The following is a 27,521-nucleotide window of genomic DNA, read 5'->3' as shown; positions in this document are numbered from 1 at the left end:
GAATTATGAAAATCCATGAATGTTATGCTAGTTCTCGATCTTAGAATAGTTGATCAACCTATATATTGATTTTCAACTCTTTGATATGATGAGCTCTATTTTTAATTCTCAAAGCTTTTAACTATAAGCATGAAAGATTATTGATCCTGATTTTGAATGTGTTAATTTATTTTCATGGTATTGAGGGCAACACAGAATGATAAGAAAATAATTACTATTTATTAACTATTTGCTGGTATTTTACTGGTATTATATCCATCAAACAGTTTGCACAGTATGTGAAACAACCATCTGATATAATAATGTGATTAGTTTCAATTATTGATACTGACAACGCAGACCTAATTATGCACCTTCTATGTTGGATAAAATAAAAGATATTAGATCTCTTAAAATGACTGTCTTCCAGATTTTTGTTAAATTTATACAGCCATACTTGTTCAGGTTTGGGTAGGTTTTTAGAACTTTCGTTGATTTCAAAAACAGTCTCTCTGACTTACGACTTCTGTAGCACTTTTGTTTTCTTCCAGTTGATCCTGTGTGAAGAGGTATCTAAGGCATGGTCTGCTAGACCCATGAAATTTAGTCCTTGGATGAATGGATGAGAGTTACTAATTTCACATAAAGTTTAAATTGGTGCATAGCTGATGTTTATTAAGCACTTTAAATAGCTTTTCACATGTGTCTTGAACATTTGGGATGATAATAGTTTTGTATGGTGGGCAATGGTGTGTGTGTGGCGTGGGGGGGGTATTTCTGTGGAGCATTTAGTATTTTTTCTATTCTATAGGGATTATAGCCATTGGCGAATAAGTTGTAACATAATTGAGCGAGTTCATCTGTTAGAGCATTGTCTTTGGAACATATCACTCTAGCTCTCTGAGTTAATGATTTTAGGATACCATATTGTTGAGATGGGTGATGATGTGACTGTTTGTGCAAATATTTTCCTGGATATGTGAGTTTTTCTTTAAACCAAAAAGGCAAGGAACCATAGTACCTATCAAAATATGAGCAAATTAGTTAATAAATATTAATTATTTTCTTATCATTCTGTGTTGTCATCAATACCACGAAAATAAATTAACACGGACTGCAAAAACATCTTTTCATGCAATTGATTTTGATTGTTTTATATTCATTCCCTTAAAGTTATATTTTAGTCCTATGTTTATGAAGGTTGAGTACTTCCAATAAAAGAAGTTGGAATAAAAGTAAGGTGTCGTGGGACAAGGTTTATGATTTGCTACTTTCATTACAGATTGCAGCAATGAGGCAGGATCCACAAACACTCCCCAGACAGAAATAACTGCTAGTGAGCAAAGTGATACCCAGCCAAGTGCCCCCACTGAAGCCATAGCAAGGTAAATTTTAAATATATATTGTGTATTCTTTCTCAATATGCTGTGCATATTCCAATAAGTATATTTTCAGAATTATTTATCATGTTTTTTTTACTCATAAACTACTCATGTTAGATGGTAATGAGGGAAAGAATTTCATCAACAATTATATTATTTTACTACTGCTAGCTATGTATCATTTAATAGGAATAGCATTTAAAGTTTCTAAGGATGAAATTTATATCATTAAAATAATATAATTGTTGATGAAATTCTTTCCCTCATTACCATCTAACATGAATAGTTTGAGTAAAAAAACATGATAAATAATTCTGTAAATATACTAAAACAAATTGCACAAATTCTAATATAATTAATTGAAGATAATCTTCTATCAGATATTTTAGGAATCTGTTTGTTTAAAGAGGAATCAATATTGGATTGTTATGCCTTCCATACTGCTTACATTTCCTTCAAAATTTACATTGTAATCAACAGATGACATTGGCTTTCTTCTAATAGAATTTATTGTAATACATGATGGCAGATTCACATTCCAACTTTTTTTATTGGAAGTACTCAACCTTGGGCTTCTGAAAACCTAACATCGGTAGATTTTCTTGTCTGTCACAGTCACTAGTGTTAAATTCTGAATGAAACTGAAATTAAATCCATTTATGTCTCATTCAGATTTAACATGCAATAACATTCCCGGGGCCAATATTGGTATATCAGAAGAAATAAAGCTAATTGTAATTTATAAGTAACATTAGTCATTTAAGCAAAACTTGTCTATGCATCATTATTATTTTTTTATTATTATTATTGTTCCGGGAAACTCCAAGGAGTCGACAGACTCATCGAGGGAGGCCCTAACATCATGTCAAGAACAACTATTCAACATTCACACAGTATCTATCATATCTTGCCTTGAACTCATTCGCGGTCGTAGCACCCACAACAGACTCTGGAAGCTTATTCCACTCATGTACCACTCTCCATGTAAAGAACCTAGCTCTAACACCCTTGTCAACCACGCTCTTGCCCAGCTTCCATGCATGGCCCCTAGTCCTCCCACCACCAGTCATATTTTCAAAAATATCTTCTGGATCAATCTTATAAAAACCCTTCAGTAATTTGAATGTCTCAATCATATCACCCTTCCTTCGCCTATCGTCCAATTTCTGCAACCCACAAATCTTCAACCTATTCTCATAAGGTTCATTCCACAGACCTGCTATCATCTTGGTCACTCGTCTCTGGACCCTCTCCACTTCTTCCCCATCACGAAGAAACCCTGGTGCCCATAGCTGGGCACAGAAGTCCAGATGGGGTCTTATCAAGGCTCGATACAGAGGAACAACAACTTGTTCGTCTCTGCATGTAAAAGTATTTTTCAGAAGCCAAGTGATTTGGTGAGCTGTTTTAGTTACTTTTGCAATGTGCCCCCTAAACTTCAACTCCCTATCCACCAGCACTCCCAAATCCCTGGCCTCATCAATCTCCTGAGTATGGTTCCACCAATGCGATATACTGCTGCTATTCTTTTCACCCCAAAGTGCATAACCTTACACTTTGCCACATTAAATTGACATCCATTTTTCGTAGCCCAGTCCTCCAAACTATCCAAATCATCCTGTAAAATTTTGACATCCTGTGCACTCATAATTGCTCTACCCAACTTTGCATCATCAGCAAACAAGTGAACACTTCCTCTCAGATCCTTTCCAATATCATTGATGAACAAATTGAAAAGCAGTGGTCCAAGAACAGAGCCCTGTGGCACTCCACTAGTCACAAGACGTCTTTTAGACTCCACTCCTGAATAAACCACTCTTTGATATCTCTCCTTCAACCACCTTCTTATCCATCTCACCAACCCTATATCTATCCCCATCTGCTCCAGTTAACTGATTAGGGTTCCATGTGGTATCCTGTCAAAGGCCTTGGCAAGGTCCAGTAGTATCACTGTAAACCCATTACCCCTATCCAGTTCAGCTGTCACTGTGTTATAAAACGTGAGCAAGTTACTGAGGCATGATCTACCCTTCACAAAACCATTTTGTCCCCTGTACAATATCCCATTTTCATCTATCCAATCATGTATTCTTTTCTTGACTAATTTCTCTAAGACCTTGCCAATGATTCCTGATATGCTAATCAGTCGGTAATTTACAACAGCGGTCTTGAAACCACCTTTATGCAGTGGAACTATTTTCCCCTCCTTCCACCCGCTCGGGACTAACCCAGACCCGAGACTCAAATTCAACAAAATGGTCAAGGGTACTGACAATTCTTTAGCTGCTTCTCGTACAACACGAGCTGGTATACCATCCAATCCCACAGATGTATTGACATTGAGGTTATGCAATAGACTACTCACCTCCACTTCATTAACCACAATTCCCGTATAATCTACTGGTTTATTCGTTTCTGCAATGTCACCACCTGGATGATATACTTTTGCAAAGTGCTCACTCAGTAACTCAACTATCTCAACTGATTCAGTTACCTCCCTACCATTAGCATTCTTTAAAATCATGTTGTAAATAATTACTGAAAATTTTCTAATGTTTAAACTATGTGGATTTTGTGGAAATACTTGTGAGTAAATCACTTCTAGTGATTTACTCACAAGAAGAAAGGAGAAATTCTACTCTCAGGAGAAAGATAATCTGATTAGATAGTAATGGCCTGAAACCAAACACGTGCACCATATAGGACGCTCACGTGGTTTCCCTCCATAAAGCACGCTAGGGGAGAGTGTGGCACTAGGTGTTGGAAAAAGTAACGTGTCGTGGGTAAAGAGAGAGAGCAGGATGACGTAGGGAGGAAACATCGGGTGCGTGATTTAAAAAGCGTAATGGTGCTAGTTCATGGCTTTTTCTTCTCTTCCCCCTGAATTGGAAAGGTCATTGAGATAGAGGTCATTGGAGCATGCTGAAGTGTCTATGGCAAGTTCACTGGTCAGTGAGTAGCCCACCGGATCGGAGCTTCCAATCACCACAGAGATCGATAAGCCATGCTGAGCCAGTCGACCTGAGAGCAGCGAGCCAGATTTGCGTTTTTGTGGAGATGTGTCTAGTCAGAGTCCATCAGTCGAATAGTGCGGATGAAATCAATTAAGAGAAGTTCTGTCGAGATGTATGTGACGATCGAATAATTCCCCAGCCTTTGGTAATGTAGGATTCTGATCTGTTATATAATTGTATTGAGGGGAACAACCTGTAATTGTAAAAAGGACTTTAGGTTTATAATGTTTTAATTAATGAAAGGAATTTAGAGTTTATGCTAAAGGAAGTAGAGGAACTTTAAGATTTGGATGGAGGAATTGTGTGGAAGCTCGGTGAGATAACTCTGTTATATAAATGAATGACCTTTAGCGTTATGTTTGAAATGGATAATTGACCTTTGATAGAATTTCCTACTTGAAATAATGTTTTGTTACATATTATGGGAGATTTAGAAATTTTAGTTGAGTATACTCATTCTCTAAAGTTAGTGCAATTCTATGTCACAGTTTGTTCATAAAGTGTAAATTGTCTGATTTTGTAATTAAATGGTTTTCATTAGTATTAATTGATGACTTGCCTGATTTCCTTTCTATTGCATCGCTCATTAAGTTAGAACCAAGGCGGGAGGTAAAATATAAGGGAGGCTACGACTGTGAAATGAATCTTAGTTATTTAATGAATTTAGAATTTAACGAAAGCACCTAAGAGATATTAGACAGTATACTAAACTGAGTTCTAGTTCCTTAATTTTGCATTGTTCTCAGTAGTCTAGGATTTAGGGTGGCGCAGTATAATAAAAATTTTCTCTGAATCTGAAAAGGAACTGGCACCAGCTGAAACAAAAGAATTGGTGCTATCCAATGGCAAACCCTTTATCTTCGATCCACGTGCACTACTCTTAAGAAAGTTTAACGGCCCAGATTAAATATTGAGACTGCATAGGAATTATAGTATATTAACTTGTTGCATCGAGCAAAGAACTTTTATTGAAATTAGGCTAAAGAAATTATATGAGGGAATAAGTCAGAATAAATCACGACATTAGGAGAGAAAAGAATAAATATTACACTAGGGCATTGCAACATTTTCCATTTGCTTTGAGAAACCTGGTTTCACATCTTACTTAATATGCAAAGAACTTTGTAAGAGCTTTTCAAGCCAGTGATAGAAGTAGAGTTTTCTTCCTGCAAGACAGGCAAACTAGCTAGAAAACACACACAGTTAACTGGTGTGATATACTAACCTCATAGCATTACTTAGGGATTTAACATAGAAATTTCCTTATAATTAGTTTCATGTAGCTCCTGAATTAAAACAGTAACAGAAATAGAAAAGTTTCTTGGGTGATGGAGCTACCCTGAGATTCAACCCAAGGCGGTTGAATCTCAGGGTAGTTTCATATCTAATTTGATATGAAAGCTTTCTACCCTTCATTGACACTGGACAGGTGACAATCGTCAAGTAAAGACAATCAATTCTCTCTCTCTCTCTCTCTCTCTCTCTCTCTGTGTGTGCGTGCGTGCACGAGTGAGTGAGAAATGGATCCTTGAATGTTGACTGTGGAGGTATGCTAAGAAACACACCAGATTTAAAAGTTAAAATTAGTTTATTTTTTCGACATGTAATACATTACCGTATTACATGTCATCTAATACAGCTAGTTTAGTTAGTGTTTTGACTAATTTATCTCTTATTACATATAAATTTATTCATTTGACTTCTTACCATAATAGCTTTGCTAACTATGTTGTCCTTATTTCATTTGCTATCTTATCTTTACTAAATATAATGCGCAAATATCTGAAATATTTTACTTGTTCTATACATTATCCATTCGGGGTGCAGTTGATGTTTTCGATTGTTCTTGCATATTTTCATAGGCTTTTTTTCATACCAAATTTATCAGAGTTGCTACTGAATATAGTTAGGGAATCCTGCAGTTTTGTATTGGATTTCTTTAGGAGTAGAACAACATTTACATATAGTAAAGAGTTAAGATTAATGTCAATTTTGATATCAAGTTTAATCTCAATTTCCTTCATAACACGATCCATATAGATGATCAATAACAGTGGAGATAAGGTGCACCATTGTCTCACACCTGATTTAACATCAAATCCTCTTCCTGTACCACCTTTAATTCTAACTACTGGCTTGCATCTCAAATAGAAATAATTTATTGCTTTACATGATATCCCATGTGCACCACATAATTATAGTGTTTCAAACATCTTTTCTCTTGGTATCTCTTAATACCAATGTAAACTTGACAGTACATATCAAGATTATGATGATAATGTCAAAACCTGATACTGAGCACCTCTGTTTGACCTGTATCTTGCTTCTTCTCCCAAGTTTCCCTTTCACAGTTTTTTCTTAGCCTTTTCTTAAGTATGCTTGCATAAATCTTAGAAACTCTCAGTGAAATTTGTAATTCTCACATTTAGTTTTATTTCCTGTTTATTAGATGGGCATAATGAGCTCTACTCTAATCATCTTCAATGTGATCCTCAGACCAGGTTTTTGAATTATGTAATGTAGTTAGTCACTGTAAACTTTTATACTTCTATGTTTGAGAATTTCTGGTTGAATATCATATACTCCAGCTGTATTTCCATGTTTCATTTCCAGATTAAGGCGACTTTTTTTTGCTATATCAGGTATTGATATTTATTCCTCTTGAATATTTTCTACCAGCCTGCTGTATTTAGAAACTTTCAAATATTTACTTCAGACACCTAGAATATATCCAGTTTTCATGTCACATTTATCATCCCTGATTCCTTTTGCTGTACTCTTTCTTCCATTTGTAATTTTTTTCAATAACCACTAGAATATTTTGCCACCATCCTGATATTAATTTTCTGTGTTCTTCCCATGCCTTTTGTTTAGCTAGTTTTATGCAATGTTTCAATTTCTTACATTTTTCTCTGTTCTCTAAGAGTACCAGTTGACTTGCTTGCCAGGAACTTTTAATATGTTTCTTCATTTCCTTCACTGCCTCTTCAACTTCCAAAGTCTGCTGTGGCATTCTGATTTTTTTTCATTTTTGCAGAAAACCTCAAGATGTGGTTTTTCTGACTGAATTATTCAATTTCTTAGTTGTGGTCACTGAATCTGCATTTGGTTCTTGCCTTCAAATTCTCTTTTTTTTTCTTGAATAATGTTTGCATATTTGACTCTACAGTTCATCTCTAAAAGCTGCTGAACTTTGATTCATTTTAAAACTCTCTTATACACCCTTCTCTTTGGTATGAAACTCAGTTTTACCATGCTCAAACTAAATGGAAATCACTTCTAGTTTCAGATGCTCTGTATTTGTTTGTCCTGAACCAGGAAAAAATTGCTCTCAATAACCATAGTCAATAAGACTTTTTTTTTAATTCATGCACATTTTTATGTTGGATTCAACATAAAAATATGCAAATAATATACCTTTGTGCTTCACTTTTTTTCTTGTCACCTTTATTATGTCTGATTCCTTTCTTCCATTCCTGTGGTTTCAAAACCTCAATATTTTTTCCACTTTCTGATGTTTATTTTCTATATTCTTGCTGTAACGTTTTTGATTTTTGTCTATGTTTAGATATCACTTTACTTTCTTACATTCTTACAGAGCCAATTTAGAATTTACTTGTTAACTTTCGATACTCTTTAACTTCATGATGTTTTTTTTTTTTTTTAAATCCTCACCCCCATTCCTCTCTCCTGTCAGTCAATCAAAGGGCCATATCTGATTCAACAAATTAATTTTTTTTTCTTTTCTTTTTTTTTTCATTTTTTTTTTTTCAGGATCTGCCACTGAATCTCCAAGTTTTAGTTTGGTTCTAGTTTGCCTCTGAAAGTTGCTTGACTTTGGTATTAAAAAAAAAAACTTCCAAGGTTTTATCATGGAATATGAATTTTATCAAATAATATGAATTATCATATTTTCAATATGATAATCCATATTATATCCATTTCCTACTCTAAATTTAAATATTTTTAAATTATAGCATTTTCAATATTTTTTATAGTAATCTAATTTTAGCTAAAGAAGGAAATAGTATACATTTGTGAACATGTCCCAATCAATGACACAATTCTTCTCCTACAGAACAAATTTCTGTCCAACATTACAGCTGTTGTCCATGTTCTGGCTACTTCGTGTGACAAAATAAATTTTACCCTCAAAAAAGAAGGTACCTATATCCCCCCCCTCCCTCCCACCCCAATCACTAACTTTTATATGGAAGCTTTTGAGCAATGTGTTCGTGATTCCTTTATTCTAAAACATACAGTTTGGCTTAGATACTATGATGGTGTTTTCGTAATCTGGCCACACGATCACCAAACACTAAACACATTCCTTAGCTACCTAAACAAACAACATGAGCACATACAATTTACTATTGAAATTGAAAATCACAACTTGCTCTCTTTCCTAGATACACTAGTCACACGCCTTCCCTCAGGCTGTCTATCTTTCACTGTTTACTACAAACCTACACCTACCAGTCAATATATAGACGTTAACTCTTATCTCCACCCTTTGCAAAAACTTGGAATCATTAACACTCTCAAAACAGCTATAACAAGTTGCTCTAATGAGCAAGCTCTTAAACAAGATTAAAAATTATTAGCAATACTATTAATGAAGTTCTTCATAAAACTTCATCAAAAAATAATATAGATTACAGTAAAACCATAGCTATCTCATACATTAAAGGGTTATCAGAAAAAATTAATAGAACCCTACACCATTATAATCTTAATGCCACTTTTAAACTACCTTTAAAATTAAAGAACATATTCAACTCCTGTAAAGATCCTCGTGTCCCGTTGGCACATCCTGGAGTTTATTGCATCTATTGCACCCATTTACTTACCTTATGTTGGGGGAAACTGGACATACAATCCCTATATGTTTAAAAATATAAAAAAAAAAGCACAAATGACACATTAAATTTAATAGTTTCAGTGAAGCAGGCCTCTCAGATCATGTCCTTAACACCCTACACCAAATTGATTGGAAAAGTACCTGCTTGTTACATCGTACAAAAACCTGGTATGAATGAAAATTTAAAGAAGCCTGTGAAATTTTGATTAACCACCCTAATTTTAACAATCATGGTGGTATAAAAATCCCAAAAATTTGGATCGCACACATTTAGCCCACTTAGTTTCCAGCAAACTCTGAGTTTAGGGGAAGAAAAAAAAAAAAAAAAAAAAAACTAAGCAAATTTTCAGCTTTTATTGAGCACTGTCCATACCAGTTGGTTGTAACTTATATGTATACTTATCTCCTTCTTCTGCAGCTTGTCCCACTTAAGTGGGGTCGCTGTTAATGATGAGTCTCCTCCTGTCTTTGGCTGTCACCACATCCAAGTTCTTCATCCTCAAGTCCTCTTCTTCAGCTGCCCACGCTTCCTCCTTCCTTACACATCCATCTGCATGACCTTTCTTTCCACATATTCATCCTCCTTCCTCATCACATGACCAAACCATCTCAACCTTGCTTCCTGTATCTTCGCTCCTAAGTTCGTAACTTTCACTGTTCCCCCTCACATAGTCATTTCTCAGATGATCCTTTCTGGTCACACCGCACATCCACCTAAGCATTCTCATCGCTGCTACCTCCATCCTGCTGATGTTATTTTTCCTCAGGGCCACACTTTCCATAGCATATGTCATAGCTGGCCTCACTACTGTCCTATAGATTTTGCCTTTCAGATCGATCAGCACCCTCTTATCACATAGCACTCCAGTCATCTCTCTCTCCAGTTCCTCCAACCTGCTTGTATCCTGCATCCCACTTCCTTCTCAGCCCCTCCATCTTCTTCCACTGTTGAACCTAAGTATCTATAGTCCCTCACCTTCCTGATGACATTTCCTTCCAGCTCCAGATCTGTCTCCTGGCTGCTGTCTGCTTTGTATACTATGTATGTATACTTATATAAGTAATTTTATTATTTTTTATTTATTAATTTTTTCCTTTTTTGTAAACATGTTGATCTTCAGTTTAATTTAATTTTGTAACCTAATAGTTGATGATAATAATCGGACTCTAGCTTGGATGTAGTAAGGTTTTTTTTTTTTTCACCAAAGGTCAGGCCAATAGTTGTAATGGTTGGTCAGTAACTTTAGCATGCCATTTAGATTGTAGTGCAGCTTATTTCTTTGTATATAGGTGTATACCCCAGATAACTTTAATGTGAAGGTTGAAACTTCGAGTGTTTATTTTGGTTTATATTAAATTAACGTTTTATTCCAAGACGGTAGTTCTTTCCATAATTTTCATAATGTATTCTGATCACTATGTAAACATGAAGGAAAAGAATAGTATATTTCAAATTTCATTGTCATAATTATACTTTTGTCTCTTTTTAGCATGTATACAATGGACTATAGGCATATGCATTTTTGTGAAGTTTTATATTAAAATGGTCCAGTTGAAATTGCTTAGCTAATTTCTGTAAAACTCTTTCCATTCAAGTAAAATTGCTATGATTACTGCTTACTTTCATAATTATTTACATGCAATACAGATTGATGTTTAGAATTGAATGTTTAGTTGTGGATGGATTTATGGTTTATTGTCTATATATCTTATTTTTAGAACGAACATTATATCTCCAACTGAGTTCATTGCTCAGGGCGACTCCAAATAGTGATGTAAAAATCCAACAATTGTTAAGTTATAATGTTGTTTACTAAACTTTGAGACATGTTTTTGGTTATGTTTTAGTCCTAATATGGTTTTGTCAATTTTACTGCTAAAATCTAGTATGAATGAAACTATGTATCTGAAAATAGTTTTGTGTGTGTGTTAATTCTCATTATGAATTTGAGAATCAGGAAAGATGCATTAATCTCTTTTTTATCCAGCTCATTAACTGGCACTGAGAGTACAAATGCAAATAGTGATGGGATCGGTCCATCAGCATCTGCTGATACTACAACACCTGATTTTTCTACTATATTAGGAGGTAAGCTTGAAAATAAATGTAATCAAATTGAGTTGTGCTGCAATCTAAAATATTAATCATCTTAATATTCTTGCTGTTCTAACACTGTGCATTTAGTAAACTTTTTTTTTTTTTAAATAATAGTTGTTACTTGATATTAGATATTATAAAATTAGATATTAGTTTTAAATATAAATATGCAAACTAAAAGCTAATTTGTATTTTTTTAATTTTTTTATTTTTAGCTTTAAGTTCCCAGGATATTAGCTTAATATCAGTAAAGAACTGCAGGTGAATTCCCTGATTAAAAGTAAATATATAATTTGCCCGATGGACACTGTTCAACAAACCGCATGTGAAAGGAAATTTTTTAATCTAATTAAAATGAGTGACCAAAAACTGCTGAATTAGTCGCTTGAGCAAAAAATTGAATAAAGTAGCCCAGGAGTATCAAACTCAACTGGATCGCAGGTCATTTGCTATAAAAGTGTATCTCAAGTGTGCCACATAAAAATTTTTGACTAAAAAAAACCTTCACTAATTATAATCAAAGGGAAGTGAAAGACTGAGTATAAATAAATTGGAAAATTAATAACAAAAATTTTATTTATTCTAAGTTATTACAAGACATAAAATAATAGTATAATGATTGCCAACTAAAAAAAATAGAGTATATTATGGGAATAAAAGGCATTAGCTGAATTTTTTTATTAATATTTACAATAGATGGCATTTAAACCAAATTAAACCGAAATTAATTTTATTGTTGCTTTGCATTTGAGTTAGTGGGTGCACTTTCACACATCTAACTAAAATCAATAGTTTTTAGTTAGATATTGTGTTTGCCGGTGTATCATATGGTTTTGCTCGAGTCTAAACAGCATGGTTAATGTGGAAGGAGACATGTGATTCATTAGTTAGTGCCGTGTTTATCCCAGTTGTCTCTAATTGCACTAAAGAAATATATTACACATGATGAGATATATTACACAGACAGCAAATAGCTCCGCACTTTATTCAGTATTAAAACAAGTAGTAATAAAACTACTTGTTTTCCTTTCATTTGCAATATAGTGGCATTTGTGGGAGGGCATGTTGTTTACCGCAGGGAGCGAGTTATCGCCCTGACTTGAAAGTGGTTAAACTTTATTTTTGTGTGCGACGACGTATATGCAAAGGTTCATAAATTTTTTTTTTTTGTAAAGTAAAATCAGGGGTGTGAGTGATACGTGAGGGAGAGTTATATTCAAGTAAATACAGTATTTCTGTTTTATTATAAAAAGCAACCAATCTTGTTTTTTTTTTTTTTCATCTTTCCTTGAGGTGTCATGGGCCGCAAGAAATTGCTTTGGGGGCTGCGGGCTGCCAGTTTGACACCCCTGGAGTAGCCATTACAGGGTTTAAAAGTGGTCGGGACCTAAGATGATGCATTTATTTAATGCTAAAAGCATCAGCAATAAGAGAGAAGGTTTTGGTTGGTGCTACCGTGCTGAAATTTATAAGTTTCAGTGAGACTTGACTGACAGTAGGTGTTATTACGTGGATAGAATGTGAGGGATATAGGATTTTTAGAGAGTGTAGATGAATTGCATCCTAATATTAATCAGTCCTGGATTCTTTCATATTCAAATCAAATTTCTTCTGCAGAATCACAAACAGAATTGCTCTTATGTTATTCATAAGGACAGTAGTGGAGATGGTCCAGCTCATAGTAAAGTCACTATCTTGCTGGACCCCACCACATTGCTTTCCAGCATGTTCATCTTAATGCTTCTTTGGAAGGGGTAGCTATTCACCTCTGAGTGGGATTTCCTATTACAGTATGTTCCATTTATTTTCCACTAGGTTCTGAATTATATCAGATCTATAATGATGATCTTATATTACAATTATTTTTTTTGTGGCTGACTTCATTTATTCCTGCAATTCTTATGAGGACAAAATACCATGATATTGGCAACACAAATAGATAGGGCTGTGTCATTCAGCATATCCTTAATCATAATGACTTCTCCCTTCTTAATAATGGATGAAATGCTTTCTTTCAGTCTGCTCCTCTGCCATTCTCTTCTGTTCACATGAGATGTCAAAGAGAATGCATATAGAAGCATGTGATTTGCACTGTTTCCTTGCACAAGCCATTCTCTTCATTGATGATGCCCACTAGGAAAATTCTTCCATTGCTCATATGCTGAGGCAGTTAACTGAACACTTGATAATAAAGCAGTAATGTATATAACAGATTGTATTGTTGTCTGGTATGAAGAACATTATCTAGATTTCCACAATATCAAATCTCATGGGTTTTAAATGTGCTCTGGCCAAATCATGTTACAATACACATCAGAGTCAAAAATAATCTCGTATCCAATTCACATCATTTATACAACCAGTGCAAATACTGTTATGGGATAAAACCTGGAACAAGGCAGCTAGAGGTTGGATAACACCATTCACACTTGGAAAATGTGTTTATAGTTGATGCACCAAATTGCATACACTTTAGAGGGGGGGGGGGGTTGCTTGAATAGTTTTTTTGTGTTTGAGTTGAAATATAATACTTCTTTTTTGAGGGATTTTTTTAAATTGTCAATAATATTTTGGAATAAAAAATATATACTTGTATAATATAATTGTAGTATTTATAATATGTATACATAATCTGTTTAAAATGATATTCCATTGCTTTTCATAGTTCTCTTTAATATTCTAAGTCTTTCTTTATTGCTTCATATTATGATTTGCAGTATTTACTAAAATTTGATTGTTTGAATAAACTGTGGTTTGTTCTTGGTACTTTGGATTTCTCACATTTAGTGGATGTGGAAATTCCTGAAGGTGTGGACCCTTCCTTCCTGGCTGCATTACCAGAAAACATTCGACAAGAGGTTATTGCTGAACAGTTAAGACTTCAACGGCTCAGGCAGAGAGCTCAAGCAGCCAGTAATCAGTCAACAACTGATGGTAATTCATTTACTGAAGTTAATCCTGAATTTCTTGCTGCTCTGCCACCAAACATTCAAGAAGAGGTATGTTTCTGATTCTTTTGTTTAATACCAGTTTATATATATATATATATTTATCACTTCAGCAACAGAGTTGTTTCTTTATTTCATTGTAAGCTACCACCATTATATAAAACTTTTAGTGCTGTTTATTTATTGTCTCATTAGTAAGGAGTTTTAAAAATCAGTAGTTATTTGGTAGTTTCTATATAATATAGAACCCTTTCTAGATGATCCTTTTTTAATACATTTATATGTCCCTATTGAGTGGTGAATGAGTGGAATAGGTTGCCAGAAATGGGATTACTTTGTCAATGAATAAATTAGTTTAGAAGTATGACATGCTGTGTCAATGATTAATAGTGTAGTCTCCTTTGGGTACTTATATAATTATAAGATTCTCTAGACAGTTAATGTATTTTCATTTCTATCTGTGAACTTGTCTTACTGTTTATAGAATTTTTAAAGACAGCATGGCATCTTTATCATTTCCTATTCCTTTTAAAGGTGCTCTTTCCTCCATTTTTTTTTTCAAATGCAGAATGTGTTGCCATATTCATTATGTCATCATCAAATTCTAAATATGTACCCTTAAAGATACACATGATACAATGACAATTCTACACTATATTACATTATAAATAGTTTCCTATCACCAATCTTATTCTACATTATTCTGTAGAATAATGTAGAATAAGATTGGTGATAGGAAATGTATCATACGTAAAATAATAAGTATAATGTATCATAATTCCAATATCGTCAAGTCTTACACTTTAATCATATGAGACACTCATAAGTGCATCTCCATTCATCTGGACAGTGGTGTTCCTCTATTTTTCATGCTCTGTTATCATCAAAACTCAAGTGAAGTATATGAAACTTTTTCAACTGTTTCTACAAGAGTATGAAGAGTCAGGAATTTTGAAGAAATCTAGCTCAAAATGGGATAGTGATTTTATTCTTATAGAACAACCTCGTGGAAGTTTGATTTGGTTTAGATCTGATTAGATCTGTTCATAGATCTGAGAGAAATAGTCGCCAAACCAATTGAATTTTTCTCTATGTAAAAGTGAAGGGTTATTAATTTCTCGTTCTCTCTAAATTAGTTCTGAACTCTGGCTATTTCCAGATTCCTTTAAAGGAGGTGGATAGAAAATACTTTACCTTCGCGACAAGATGGCTAAGTACCAATTATGTTATCTTCCTAAAGAGCTAGAAACTCAGCCATGTATTTTCACTAATGAATTCTGTTTTATCAGATGTGTGTCAGGTAAAGAAATCATTTGTTCTTGAAATGATTTGGTTATATAGCTACATGAAGCTAATTTATCTTTGAAGTGTTAAAAATGTCAGTTCTTTTTGAAGGAAGTTGAATATTTGGGTAATGAAATTAGTCAGGCTGGAATAATTCCTACTCAAACTAACAAATGCCATACTGTCTTCAAAAATTACAAAAAAAAAAAAAAAATCAAGTTCACAGATATATTGGCATTATAAATTTTTATCATATCACCCTCGATTAGTTCTGCTCATATATTCTTGAATGGCATCCATGTCATTCTTGAATGACATGGATGCCATTCATGATCCCACCATATATCTGAAACACTCCAGTTATGACTTCACATCACTTGCCTTGCTATCTCATTGTGCTTTGCATTATGGGATTGTGAAGTCATTAGCCTCTACATGCCAGTTGTCCAGTCCTGAAAATAGTTCAGGTGCAAACTTTGTTTGCTTACACTTTGATAAAAGGATTAAACCAAGAATATAATTTCTTGCCATTTTTTAATTTATGATTCTACCATTTTTCTCAAAATCCACTCGTATGAGCCTTTTGGTCTTAGAACAAATATTTTATTACAGTTTTATTTGTAGCCATCCTCTCCGATCATTAGAGTTAAAATTGACTGGAACACTATCTAGTATATTGTTGCCTTAGTATTTTGATTAAAATTTATTCAGGTGGCTTCCCACCACCAGCTTTACTTATTCCAGCTATTTCCATCTTTAATTTGTTGGTGTCACTAAAAATCATTGAAATCGCTAAAATATCATTCTATAGGTGTGCTATTTAAAATGCAATTGGTGTTTTTACTGTTCCTGCTTCTTTAATCTTTTTATTATTTTCTTACCATGTTTGTTCCACCAGTTATTCAATTTTTTAGTGAATGCAATCAGAAGGTATTTTGCAGTTTAAGACCTCCTAAAACTAAAGACTTACACTTTGGTAAGTGTAAGTCTTTAGTTTTAATATCTCCAGTGTTTATATTTTGGTTGAATCCCATTTTTCTTCATAATGTGCACTGTTTTCGTATGAGATGGTTTGATTTTACATCAATCCATTTTTCCATGCCTTTACTTCTAAGTGCTAATTTACCAGGCTATTTATTTCTCTCTATATTCTCTGTTTGCTTCCATAAAACTGTAGCATTTCAGACATCTTTCCTTTTGCACTCCGTACTCCTTTTCTCAATCTGCATGCCTTAATTACAAATCCTTGAAATATTCCAATGATATATCTTCAACAGTTTTATTTAGCCTCTTTTTAAGTTTGCTTTCATCAGATATATCTGAAACACTCAGTAGTGAAATTCCTCTAATTCTCACATTTCAGTTTTTTATAATCAGATCTAGGTTAAGAAGACAAACCCACCTGGCTTATTATATCATCATATTATAGTATTGTGTTTGTTCTTTAACCACACATCTTCTATGTGGATGAAATATATGTCACTGCTGATGCACTTCTTATCCATAATATTTCATGGATATCAATGTTATTACAGTTTTTAATAGCACTTTACATTCGTTGACTACCTTGCCTTGTATACATATCTAGGCTGGTTGTACAGTTTAGCCAATAAAAAATACACTTAATGTCCTGAGTTTATCGTGCTATTTTCTTTGAAAAATTTGAACCTTTTATTTTTCAATAATAGAGTATAATGACTATCACTGCACTGCTGAAATGCATATTAATTTTACTAGATGTTTATTTTATTTAATAAAAATTTCATATTAAATAGGTACTAGCTCAGCAAAGGGCTGAACAACAGAGACTTGCTGCACAAAATTCTAATCCAGATACACCAGTTGATCCTGCTAGTTTTATTCAGACTTTGCCTTCTGGCTTGCGTCAACAGGTATTTATTATTATTATCATCATTATCAAATTCTTGACATGTACCCTCAAGGAGTTGTACACTCCTTGAGGGTATTTTATGATGTTATGATAGTACTACATGAAGAACTTACATCATTACTAACATCCTATCAACAACTTTCCTTCAAATCAATCTGTTACCTATCAAGATTCCAACATTATCATTCTTATATTTATGTCTTCTGTGGCAATTTTTACTTTATCAGTTTTAAAATTGTTATAAAATTTTGGTATGATAATTATGTTTGTAACTATATCAGAAATTGTCATTTGGATAATATTACTTCATATCCCCCCCCCCTCTCCATTTTCTTTGTTTTATCTCACATAGGGTGGAATAGGCAAACATTCTTAGATATAAGTAGTTATGGTTTCCACACATACCAGCTACTGAATTAGAAACCTATATATATGGATTGTATTGTGTCACCACAACTGAGTTTTTAGGGGAAACTGTTTAAGAATGCTGCTTGTCAGTATTCATCAATAGTGTTGATCACAATGGGAAACAAACGTTCTTCTGGAGTTCGATAAAGGGCCTCTTGTGGGTGCCCATCTGGCCCATCTGCTTTCAAAATAATGGCTCCAGAGCCATTATTTTGAAACTAGTAGAGCTGACTGGTTTCTTGAAAGGTGAGATATCCTGGGTGTGTAATCAGTGAAAAATAACCTACATTTGCTTATCTAGAGGCGTAACTATGGTCCTAAGACAAGGAGTGTACAAGATGTTATGATAGTACTACATGAAGAGCTTACATCATTACTAACTTCCTATCAACAATTTTCCTCCAAACCAATCTGTTACCTGTCAAGATTCCAACATTATCATTCTTATATTTCTGTCAGGAATGAGATTACCATCATCTGAGATGGCCTGTATGGACAAACAGGACTTGTTGTGTGCAGCACTTTACAGTGGATCAGGTAGTGAAGGCTGTTCCTAACTCATATCTCACTTAACCATGCATAGGGAATTGAAGAGGATTATTGGCAGTCTATATATATATATATATATATATATATATATATATATATATACACACAGGGTGTTCGGGATAAATTTGACATATTTATAATTAATTATATTTTTCCGTAAGTTACATGTATTAACACACACTTCTCTTCATTTAAAAGTTTGGGCCCTTCTTCATTCATATACAAGATGTCAGAAAGGATGGATAGCTGGAACCCACCTGAATCATGGAAGAGAATAACTTATATCATGATGATTCGTGCCCGCCATCAAAATAAGGATATTACGACTGCTGCCCAATGCTCCCTGAATACAGTAAAAACAATCAGGCATGAACTAGAGACTTGCAATGGTGACTACGAGGATGTAGCAAGAAGAAAGATCCCTAGCAGACGATCTGATTGCGTTCGTACAGCAGAATTCCTCGCAAATCTGCAGGAACAGGTGTTGAAGAACCCTGGCATTGGGATTCGGGCTTTGTTCGTGGAGTTGCTAACTGTAGTCAAGCCCTGGATAACAAGGGTAGCCAATGGTAGGCCGTATGTATGGCAGCAGGATTCGGCCCCTTGCCACACCTCTGGGAAAAGTCAAAAATGGTTGTCTGAAAATTTCTACGACTTCACCAGTCCAAATGTTTGGCCTCCAAACTCCCCAGACCTTAACCCCATGGATTATTTTGTATGGGGCGCAGTTGAAAAAGACACCAATCGTACTTCCAGTAATACAAAAGCCCAGTTAATGGATAAAATTAAAACAGTTTTTGCGGCCCTTCCCAGGGAGACTGTAGCATCAGCTTGTTCGAGGTTCCGAAGCAGAATTGAAGCTGTGATCTATGCTAATGGTGGTTATTTTGAGTAAATCTTGTTGATAGTATTGTAATTAACTCTGCCTGTAATGTTTTTTGTCAATTCATTAAATTTAATAGATACAAAGAAGATTTTCTTTTTCCTTACGAAACTGTCAAATTTATCCCGAACACCCTGTATATATATATATATATATATATATATATATATATATATATATATAAAATAAAAGTTTCTAATTCAGCGGCTGGTATGTATATACCTGTTACTGAATCTTCAGTTTGAATATATTTTTTTGACAAATTAATGTCTTTTTTTTTTATATTATTATTCACTTTTTTAATAACTCTTCAGTATTAATTTGCACTATATCACACTACTGTCGTGTACTTGCTCACTCACTGTAACCTGCTTAAGTCACCTAATCATCCCACACCATTGGGAATTTTTTTTGTGACCACCTGTTGTGTGAACCCTCCCTCTGCCCCATGTAGGGCACCTATTTCTGATGGAAGAGGACCCCCCCCCCCCAATATTGATACTAAGATCTTCATTTTGTCCAATTTTCCATACTTCATTGTACATCTCAGTCTTTTCATTTTACTCTCCTATTCTTCAGAACACCATCACTGGGAATTGGTGTCCTGCTGCCTGTATTTGCTATACAGTGTAACCTCTGGACATCTAGAAAGGTGGATCCTGAAATTCTCTATCCACTTCAAGAAACACAGGTACTAACTCTGATATATCAGATTATGTATTAAACATTTTTCCAGAGAAAGAGACTGGTTAACCATACTTCCAAAAATCAGTTGACAAACACAAGCCTGTAAGAAGTAAGTCTTCATCCCCTTGGAAATCTGATGTCTGCAAAGCCAAAAGAATAGAAAATTCTTACAGTGGAACTGTAATGGATTTGGTCAAAATATTGATATCAAGGTTTTTCTTCAGAAACACAGACATGTTTCCACCTTTAGGAGATATATTTAAAACCCAGTGAGAAACTCACCTTAAACATTTCACTGTTATTTGTAAAGATAGAATTAGATATTAGACTTATGCTCATAGAGTAATGCTATCTCCTTGTGTAGTAATTGTGCACTTTTACATCATGGCTTACCACTGCTCTGGGAGTAGTAGCTATCCACCTATTAATAGAATTTTTTTATTGCAACATATTCCATTTATTTACCACTGGGTTCTTAGCAAACTCAGATTGACCTTGATAATCTGATATTTTAACCTCAGGCCATTGTTACGAGGGATTTTGATGAATGTAATAGTGTAGTGCCAATATGAATAGATGAAATGCTAGTTTCTTGAGCATATGCTATGCTATGCTTGGCAATAATAATACCTCACTTTCTCTCTTAATAACGATGGCAATACACTTTCATATTTCTACGCGTGCATATTCTGCTATGGATCTTAGAACACCTTTTTTGTGACAGAAGAGATCTCCCAGTGATGGTACTGTCTCTTGTATTCTTGCTATACTTTCTTACTCTCTCCTATCTTCCAGATGACCACTGATATTCAATGCCCTGCCACCACTTAACCTAGCAATGCGATAACGTATAAGGACATCTATAAAGGAGAAACCTGATACTCTTGCATTACTTTGGCCCCCTTCTTCAGCAAGGTAGGTAGTCATGCATGGCTAGGCCAGATCATTCAGCTATTGGAGGTTGCTTGCATAAGCCAACAGCATTGCAATAAGTCTCCTTCACTTTGGACTATTCTTGGACCATGGTGAAGGAGACTTATTGCAATGCTGTTGGCTTTGCAATATATACAGTAAGTGTATAATGTACAGAGTAAGTCTTGCATTACAGTTCCAAGTACATTTATTACTTGCTAGATAATTATCCATTTGTAGCTAGGCTCTTGGTAAGGATCTATGGTGCTGAACCAGAAAATCCCTTTAGCATGAATGTATGATCCTTAGATTTTTCAGGACTTTTAGAAGTTTTCAACTAAGCAGATACCATATGTACATCAATTGAATCAGAAATAAGAAACAAAAGAAACTGACACACACACACACACACACATCCATGTAACAGGAAAAAAGCCAATAGCAAAAATATCACCATTCTTTTTTCAAAAGAGTTTAGAAGGAATGACAGTATCTTCCAGACCATCTAAACAACTATGTTCTGGTAATACTGTTTTTGAAAAATAATGTCAGTGCCACTCAGAAAAACTACTTCAATCAACATCATAATATAACTTACAAAATCTTATAAAACACTTAACTGTTCTAGAATTATGAGATTGCATTGATATTTCAACTGAGGAGATATGTTGAGAGTTTAAAAATAAAGGAGTGATTGAGTATGAGGTGTATCTTGATAGAAAAGGGTGGTTACCTAAGATGAAAAGCCAAACGACTTTTTTTTTTTTTTCTGGCGAAGTTGATTAAATTAAGGAGATAAAAATCCCTTATTATTTTCCAGCCAGTATGCAAAGCCCTAAGATCAAAAACTATGATCTAAGGGTTTCATGTCGAAGAATTATCGGTGAATCCAAGCGTAAGTGACCACTTGGTAGTACAACACCAAGGCAACTCGAAACAAAGGTGGAGCAAGCTCCCTCACTATCTTTGATATTTTCTCATAATGTAAAAACACAGCTCCTAGGAGATGTAATACTGCCGTTACATTATGAGGAGAGGTCACCCCAGACTGGTTTCAATCTTTTTTTTTTTTTGAGGTCTCATCAGTGAGTATGTAGACCTGGACGATATCAAAGTTTAAGTGAAAGGAACTTGCATGCCTTCACTATACGAATGCCAGACAGGTGTGCCCATATACAGTATATATTATTATGTATAACTAAGATGAAAAGCCAAACAGCTTTTTTTTTTTTTTTTTTCTGGGCGAAGTTAATTAAATTAAGGGGATAAAAATCCCTTATTATTTTCCAGCCAGTATGCGAGACTCTAAGATCGAAAACTGTGATCTAAGAGTTTCATGCCGAAGAATTATCAGTGAATCCAAGCGTAAGACCACTTGGTAGTACAACACTAAGGCAACTCAAAGCAAAGGTGGAGCAAGTTCCCTCACTGTCTTTGATATTTTCTCATAATGTAAAAACATATCTCCTAGAAGATGTAATACTGTCATTACATTATGAGGAGAGGTCACTACCCAGACCGGTTTCAACCTTCTTTGAGGTCTCATCAGTGAGTAGGTAGACCTGGATGATATCAAAGTTTAAGTGAAAAGAACTTGCATACCTTCACTATACGAATGCCAGAAAGGTATGCCCATATATTATAACTAAGATAAAAAGCCAAACGGCTATTTTTTTCTGGGGAAGTTAATTAAATTAAGGGGAGAAGGATTGTAGTTTTCGATCTCAGAGTTTCGCATACTGGCTGGAAAATAATATGGGATTTTTATCCCCTTAATTTAGGGTGGTTACCTGTTTCTGACCAAGATATTAAGTGTTCCTTTAGGTTCCACAAGATGCAGGAGAAACTAGCTGCCATAGCACATGTCCTGAAGTTCTCTTGTGCTGTGAAGATGGCAGTTTAAAAAAAAAATCAAAAGCAGTACAAGCTAATGTACCTATCGTCCAATGATTTCAGCATACCTAAATTTTCTGATCATAAGTGTTTTCTTAACAGCAAGTTAGTTGTCTGAATTATTAGTCTCACCCTGAAAATATTCTTAAAATGATCCTGCTAAATCCTCATATCCATAGAATGTAAAAGGAACCCTGGTATATCAAATGATGTGCATGGTTTTTTTACTCCCTTAGTAAAAGATCAACACTGGTTATTCATATTTCCAAATTCAGTTGATAAATGCAATCGAAACAAAGGCAAGCCCTCTGCTTTCTAAAAAGATGAAAATGAATAAGAAATTCTTAGCAGCTGTGGAACTGTTGTAAATTTGGATAATGTGGTGTGGATATCATGATTCTTTTGTCGGTGATGTGTTTAAATCCCATAGAGAAACCACATCTTTAGGCATTTTGTTATTATTCATATGGATGGAGATGGGAAGAGTTTCCAGATTCTTGGCATAAGTCGTTATTGCTATCCCAAAACCAGGATCAGATCCAACACAAGCAAATAATTATCAACCTATTGCTCTCATGGTTGATGGCAGGCTTCTGGTATCTCAACAATCTTCTCTGCAATATGTTGACATAACCCAACTTTTGACTAATTTAGAAACTTGTATAACAGGCACATTTTTGATGCAAGAACATCTGATTTCAGTGTTCTTTGACATAGAAAAAGCTTATGACACAGCCTGGAGATATGGCATATTAAAAGATTTCTTTAACTTATGTCTCAGAGGACACTTTTCTGTATTTATTAAAAACTTTGTCCCTACAAACTTTCCAAGAGTGGGAAGTACACTCTCTGGGGGGCATATTAAGTGTAACATTTTAGATGTTTGCGATTGTCTGTGGAAATACTAGTGGTGGTGGTCAGCGGTAGATAGCATTAGGGTAGTTGCGGTCAGTTAATGGATTGAGTGCCGGAGACAGAGTTATAGAGCAGGTGCCCTACCTCAATGAGTGTTTGGACTCCCTGGAGGTGTCAGATAATAAAAATAATTTTTTGCTATCATAGTTAAACCAATCACTAAATCAGCTTCCTCATACTATAACCAATGCTCAGGCTTTTGATGACTTTGCAATTCACTGTCATTTCAACTTCAAGTAATTGATCATATTTCTCTATAGGCTCATAGTAATGGGTTCAGGTTTTCGGTAGAAAAAAGTTTCTGTACACTTGTGTCGAAATGCACTCTTCATCCAACTTCTTTATGGAGACTTTTGAAGAGAAAGCCTTAAACTCAGCCCCACAAAAACCTACGATATGGCTTCGCCACGTTGATGATGTGTTTGCTATTTGGCCACATGGCCCGGATTCACTCCTCTCCTTCCTAACACACTTAAACAACCAACACCCAAGAATCAAGTTCACCCTGGAAAAAGAGGAAAACAATAACCTCCCCTTCCTAGACACACTAGTCACCCGCCAACCTGATGGAACCGTGGTTTTCTCAGTTTATAGAAAACCCACCCATACAGGCAGATACATTCACCAACAATCCCATCACCTCCCCTCACAACAATATGGAGTTATTAAGACACTATTCAACAGGGCAAAAATAATCTGTTCAAATGTTCAAGCCCTAACCACTGATCTAAATCACATCCATGACACTTTCTCAGCCAATGGCTACTCCCCCCACCCCAAATCCAGAAAATACTGAATCCAGTTATCCACAACCCCCCCCCCCCTCCCCTTCACAAAAAAGATTACTCTAAATCCATCACCATTCCCTACATCCGAGGCACCTCGGAAAAAATCAACAAAATCTTAAGAAAACATGACTTAACCACTTGTTACAGACCACATAGAAAATTGGCATCCCTTATCTGCTCCACTAAAGACCAACCACTTCCCCTAGACCTACCTGGTGTATACCAGGTCCCTTGCAGCTGTAAATTGTCTTACTTTAGCCAAACAGGCAGGACAGCAAATATCAGAATCTCAGAACACAAGGATTACATCTGATTTCACCAGTACAGCCACTCTGGGCTTGCAGAACACGCTCTGGATACTCGCCACAGAATAAGATGGAAGAAAGCCACAGTCATACACTGCAGCAAGTTCAAGCATGAAAGACTATTCATGGAATCAGCCTCAGCCCTTAGGAACATGTCAAACCTCAACAAATTTGGATGCATGAAACTGCCCCAAATTTGGGAAACATTTATCAGAAGAACTTCAGCCCAAAGGCCAAGAACCACCAATATAGCCCGCCAGGGGGCACCATCAGGACTTTAGGAAAACGTTAGCTTCCTAGCTTCAGTTCTCATTTGCTGTTATGTAGTACTTGTGTGCACGTGTCTTTGTATTAAGTTTCCAAGAAGATGGCAACGTGACATTTGCCGAAATATCGGAAAGTATATATTAAAGTCTATTTAATTTATATTTCTAATATACGCTGTCAATTCCTTAAATATTAGTTATCATGTTTAACCAGCGTATAAGCCTCTCAACAAGAATACTCTTCATCCAGATCCTGAACTAAGAATGGGAACTGTTATTCTGGTAGCAAGTAAAGCCAAGTTCTTGAAACTCATCTTTGAAAGAAAACTTGAACACATTTAACTAAGAGAAATATGCAAGTGAGCACTGAATCTCCTTTGCACTCTATCCTCTAGTGAATGGGATGTGACTTGATCGTAATTGCTTTGTCTTTATTGTGCACTTATATGTTCAAAGCTGGATTATGAGTCTCAGGTTTTACTATAAACATATGGTTTATAGTAAAAGTGTCAACTATCTATTTACATTTGTTTCGTTAGAAGCCAAGTTATAGTGCCAAGAGTGACAGTATGTTTTGATGAACGGCTGGAAAATGAGTTTCAAGCAGAGCTGCGATTGACTTTTGTGTTAAACTTGGTAAAAGTTTTACGAAAATGCATCAAATGCTTCAAAAACCATACAGTGATGAATGCTTATCCCATACTCAAGTTAATGAGTGATTAAGTGATTTCAAAGTAGTCGTGAGATGCTTGAGGATGACAAAAATCCGGACCCATCCAAAAACTGGACTGAGCGAAGTTAACATCCAAAAATTGCATAATTTCATCAAAGAAAACCCGAAATCGTCCTTGAGATTGATTGAAGATGAATTGGGGATTACAAAATCAACTGTGCACAACATTTTGACCGAGAGTTTGGGCCTTCATAAATTGAATTCGCAATTTGTTCCCCACAAGTTGATCGATGACCAAAAAATGTATCGAATTGAACACTGCAAGGACCTCATTAAAACCGCTCGTAAGGACTCAAACTTCCTTGAAATGATCGTTACTGGTGACGAAACGTGATGTTTTGAGTATGAGCCTGAAACAAAGTGCTGAGTGGAGACCACCAGAAGAGGAGCATCTGAAAAAATGGCGCTTGGAGAAGTCAAAAGTAAAGACAATGTTGATTTGTTTCTACAATTCCAAGGTCATTATCTACAATGAATTCATTCCGCCTGGCCAAATGGTAAATGGCTAGTTTTATCTCGAAGTTTTGAAGCGATTGATAGCAAGAATTCGTCGTGAATGTCGTGACATTCCACTGTTGGTCAAAACACTGTCACTCTTGGCACGATAACTCGGCTTCTAATGAAACAAATGTCATAAACAGTTGACACAACACTGATGAAGGTTGCTGCTTTCAACAACATAAAAAGATACAACAGGTGGCACCACTAGTTTCTTCTGTTTTTGAAAAGTTTGGTTTCTTTTTGGACAGAGAGTGTACATTTTTTTTAACAGGAAGAGAGAGACAATTAACCCTAGTGGAATTTTGTTCTGAAAATGTGCATCTGCATGGGTAATTAAAATCAAGCAAAGATGAGTATGCTCATCAAATGTAGAGTAAATGCACCTGCTGTAAATTTTAATTCAATTATTAAAAGTTTGTTTATTCGAAAAATTAATAATTTAATGCTCCAGAATTCATTAATATCACAAATACTATCAACACAAGCTAAAAAGCATTTTTTTTAATAATGTATTACTATTAACTTACATGTAAGTAATGCTCATCATGTCATGATGAGAATGGAGAACTACTAAATCACAAACGGGTAACTATGGTAAATATATTATTTTTAGATTTTAGAACACGTGTCATGTCTTAACATATGTTAATTTACATTTTCACTGTTAAAATGTAAACCTACTGTTTAAAACAAAACATTTCTTACTTTCATATTTGCAAAATCACAAATAAGGCTAGTGCAGTCTAATTCTGGCCGATTTCATGTCAATTAAAATCATGGCAAGATCTTCCAGTCGAGTTTTGGCCATTGTAGAACATAAGTTTTATTAAGCTTTAGTTTTGAAAGACCACGTTCGCAACTTACAACTATTACCAGTAATGACAGTAATATTAAGGCTACTGCAACATTAGGAGCAAAGTTGTTTTCAACTATATAACGTAGCACTTCACTTGGCAGCATATTCTCTGATACTAAGTGGGAAACTACTTTCAATTCATCAAATAGCTCAATCGCATCAATGGCATCAATGTCTCTATTTTCTTGATGTGTTAGAATACTTTTTGCATTTGTTTAAAAGCTCATTTGTCGTGTCATATTTCAATTTAGGGATATTATATGAAAACAAAAAATCTGACTGTGATATCCGAATTGCCCAAATCTTTCGTGAATAGAACTCATTGCTACATCAATAATCAAGAAAAACTCGATTTTAAATTTAGTTTT

At 34.9% G+C, this 27,521-nt stretch overlaps 1 protein-coding gene across 1 annotated transcript in view; it reads left to right on the top strand.

Annotated features, from left to right (window-relative positions):
* The window catches only part of HUWE1 (HECT, UBA and WWE domain containing E3 ubiquitin protein ligase 1), a 1,068,888-nt gene that overhangs the window by 679,720 nt on the left and 361,647 nt on the right, over positions 1-27,521 (top strand). Inside the window, exons 66-69 of the mRNA XM_090396304.1 lie at positions 1,262-1,364; positions 11,225-11,325; positions 14,122-14,333; positions 17,342-17,458. Coding sequence (XP_090252430.1) covers positions 1,262-1,364; positions 11,225-11,325; positions 14,122-14,333; positions 17,342-17,458 — 533 coding nt within the window. The remainder of the gene's footprint in view (positions 1-1,261; positions 1,365-11,224; positions 11,326-14,121; positions 14,334-17,341; positions 17,459-27,521) is intronic.

This window comes from Typopeltis vanoorti, chromosome 1, assembly GCF_054136105.1.
Source record: "Typopeltis vanoorti isolate ZY-2024b chromosome 1, IOZ_Tvanoo_1.0, whole genome shotgun sequence".
Classification (NCBI taxonomy): Eukaryota; Metazoa; Arthropoda; class Arachnida; order Uropygi; family Thelyphonidae; genus Typopeltis; species Typopeltis vanoorti.
The sequence above is the reverse complement of the archived record's forward strand: the minus strand, read 5'-3'. Positions and strand labels throughout refer to the sequence as shown.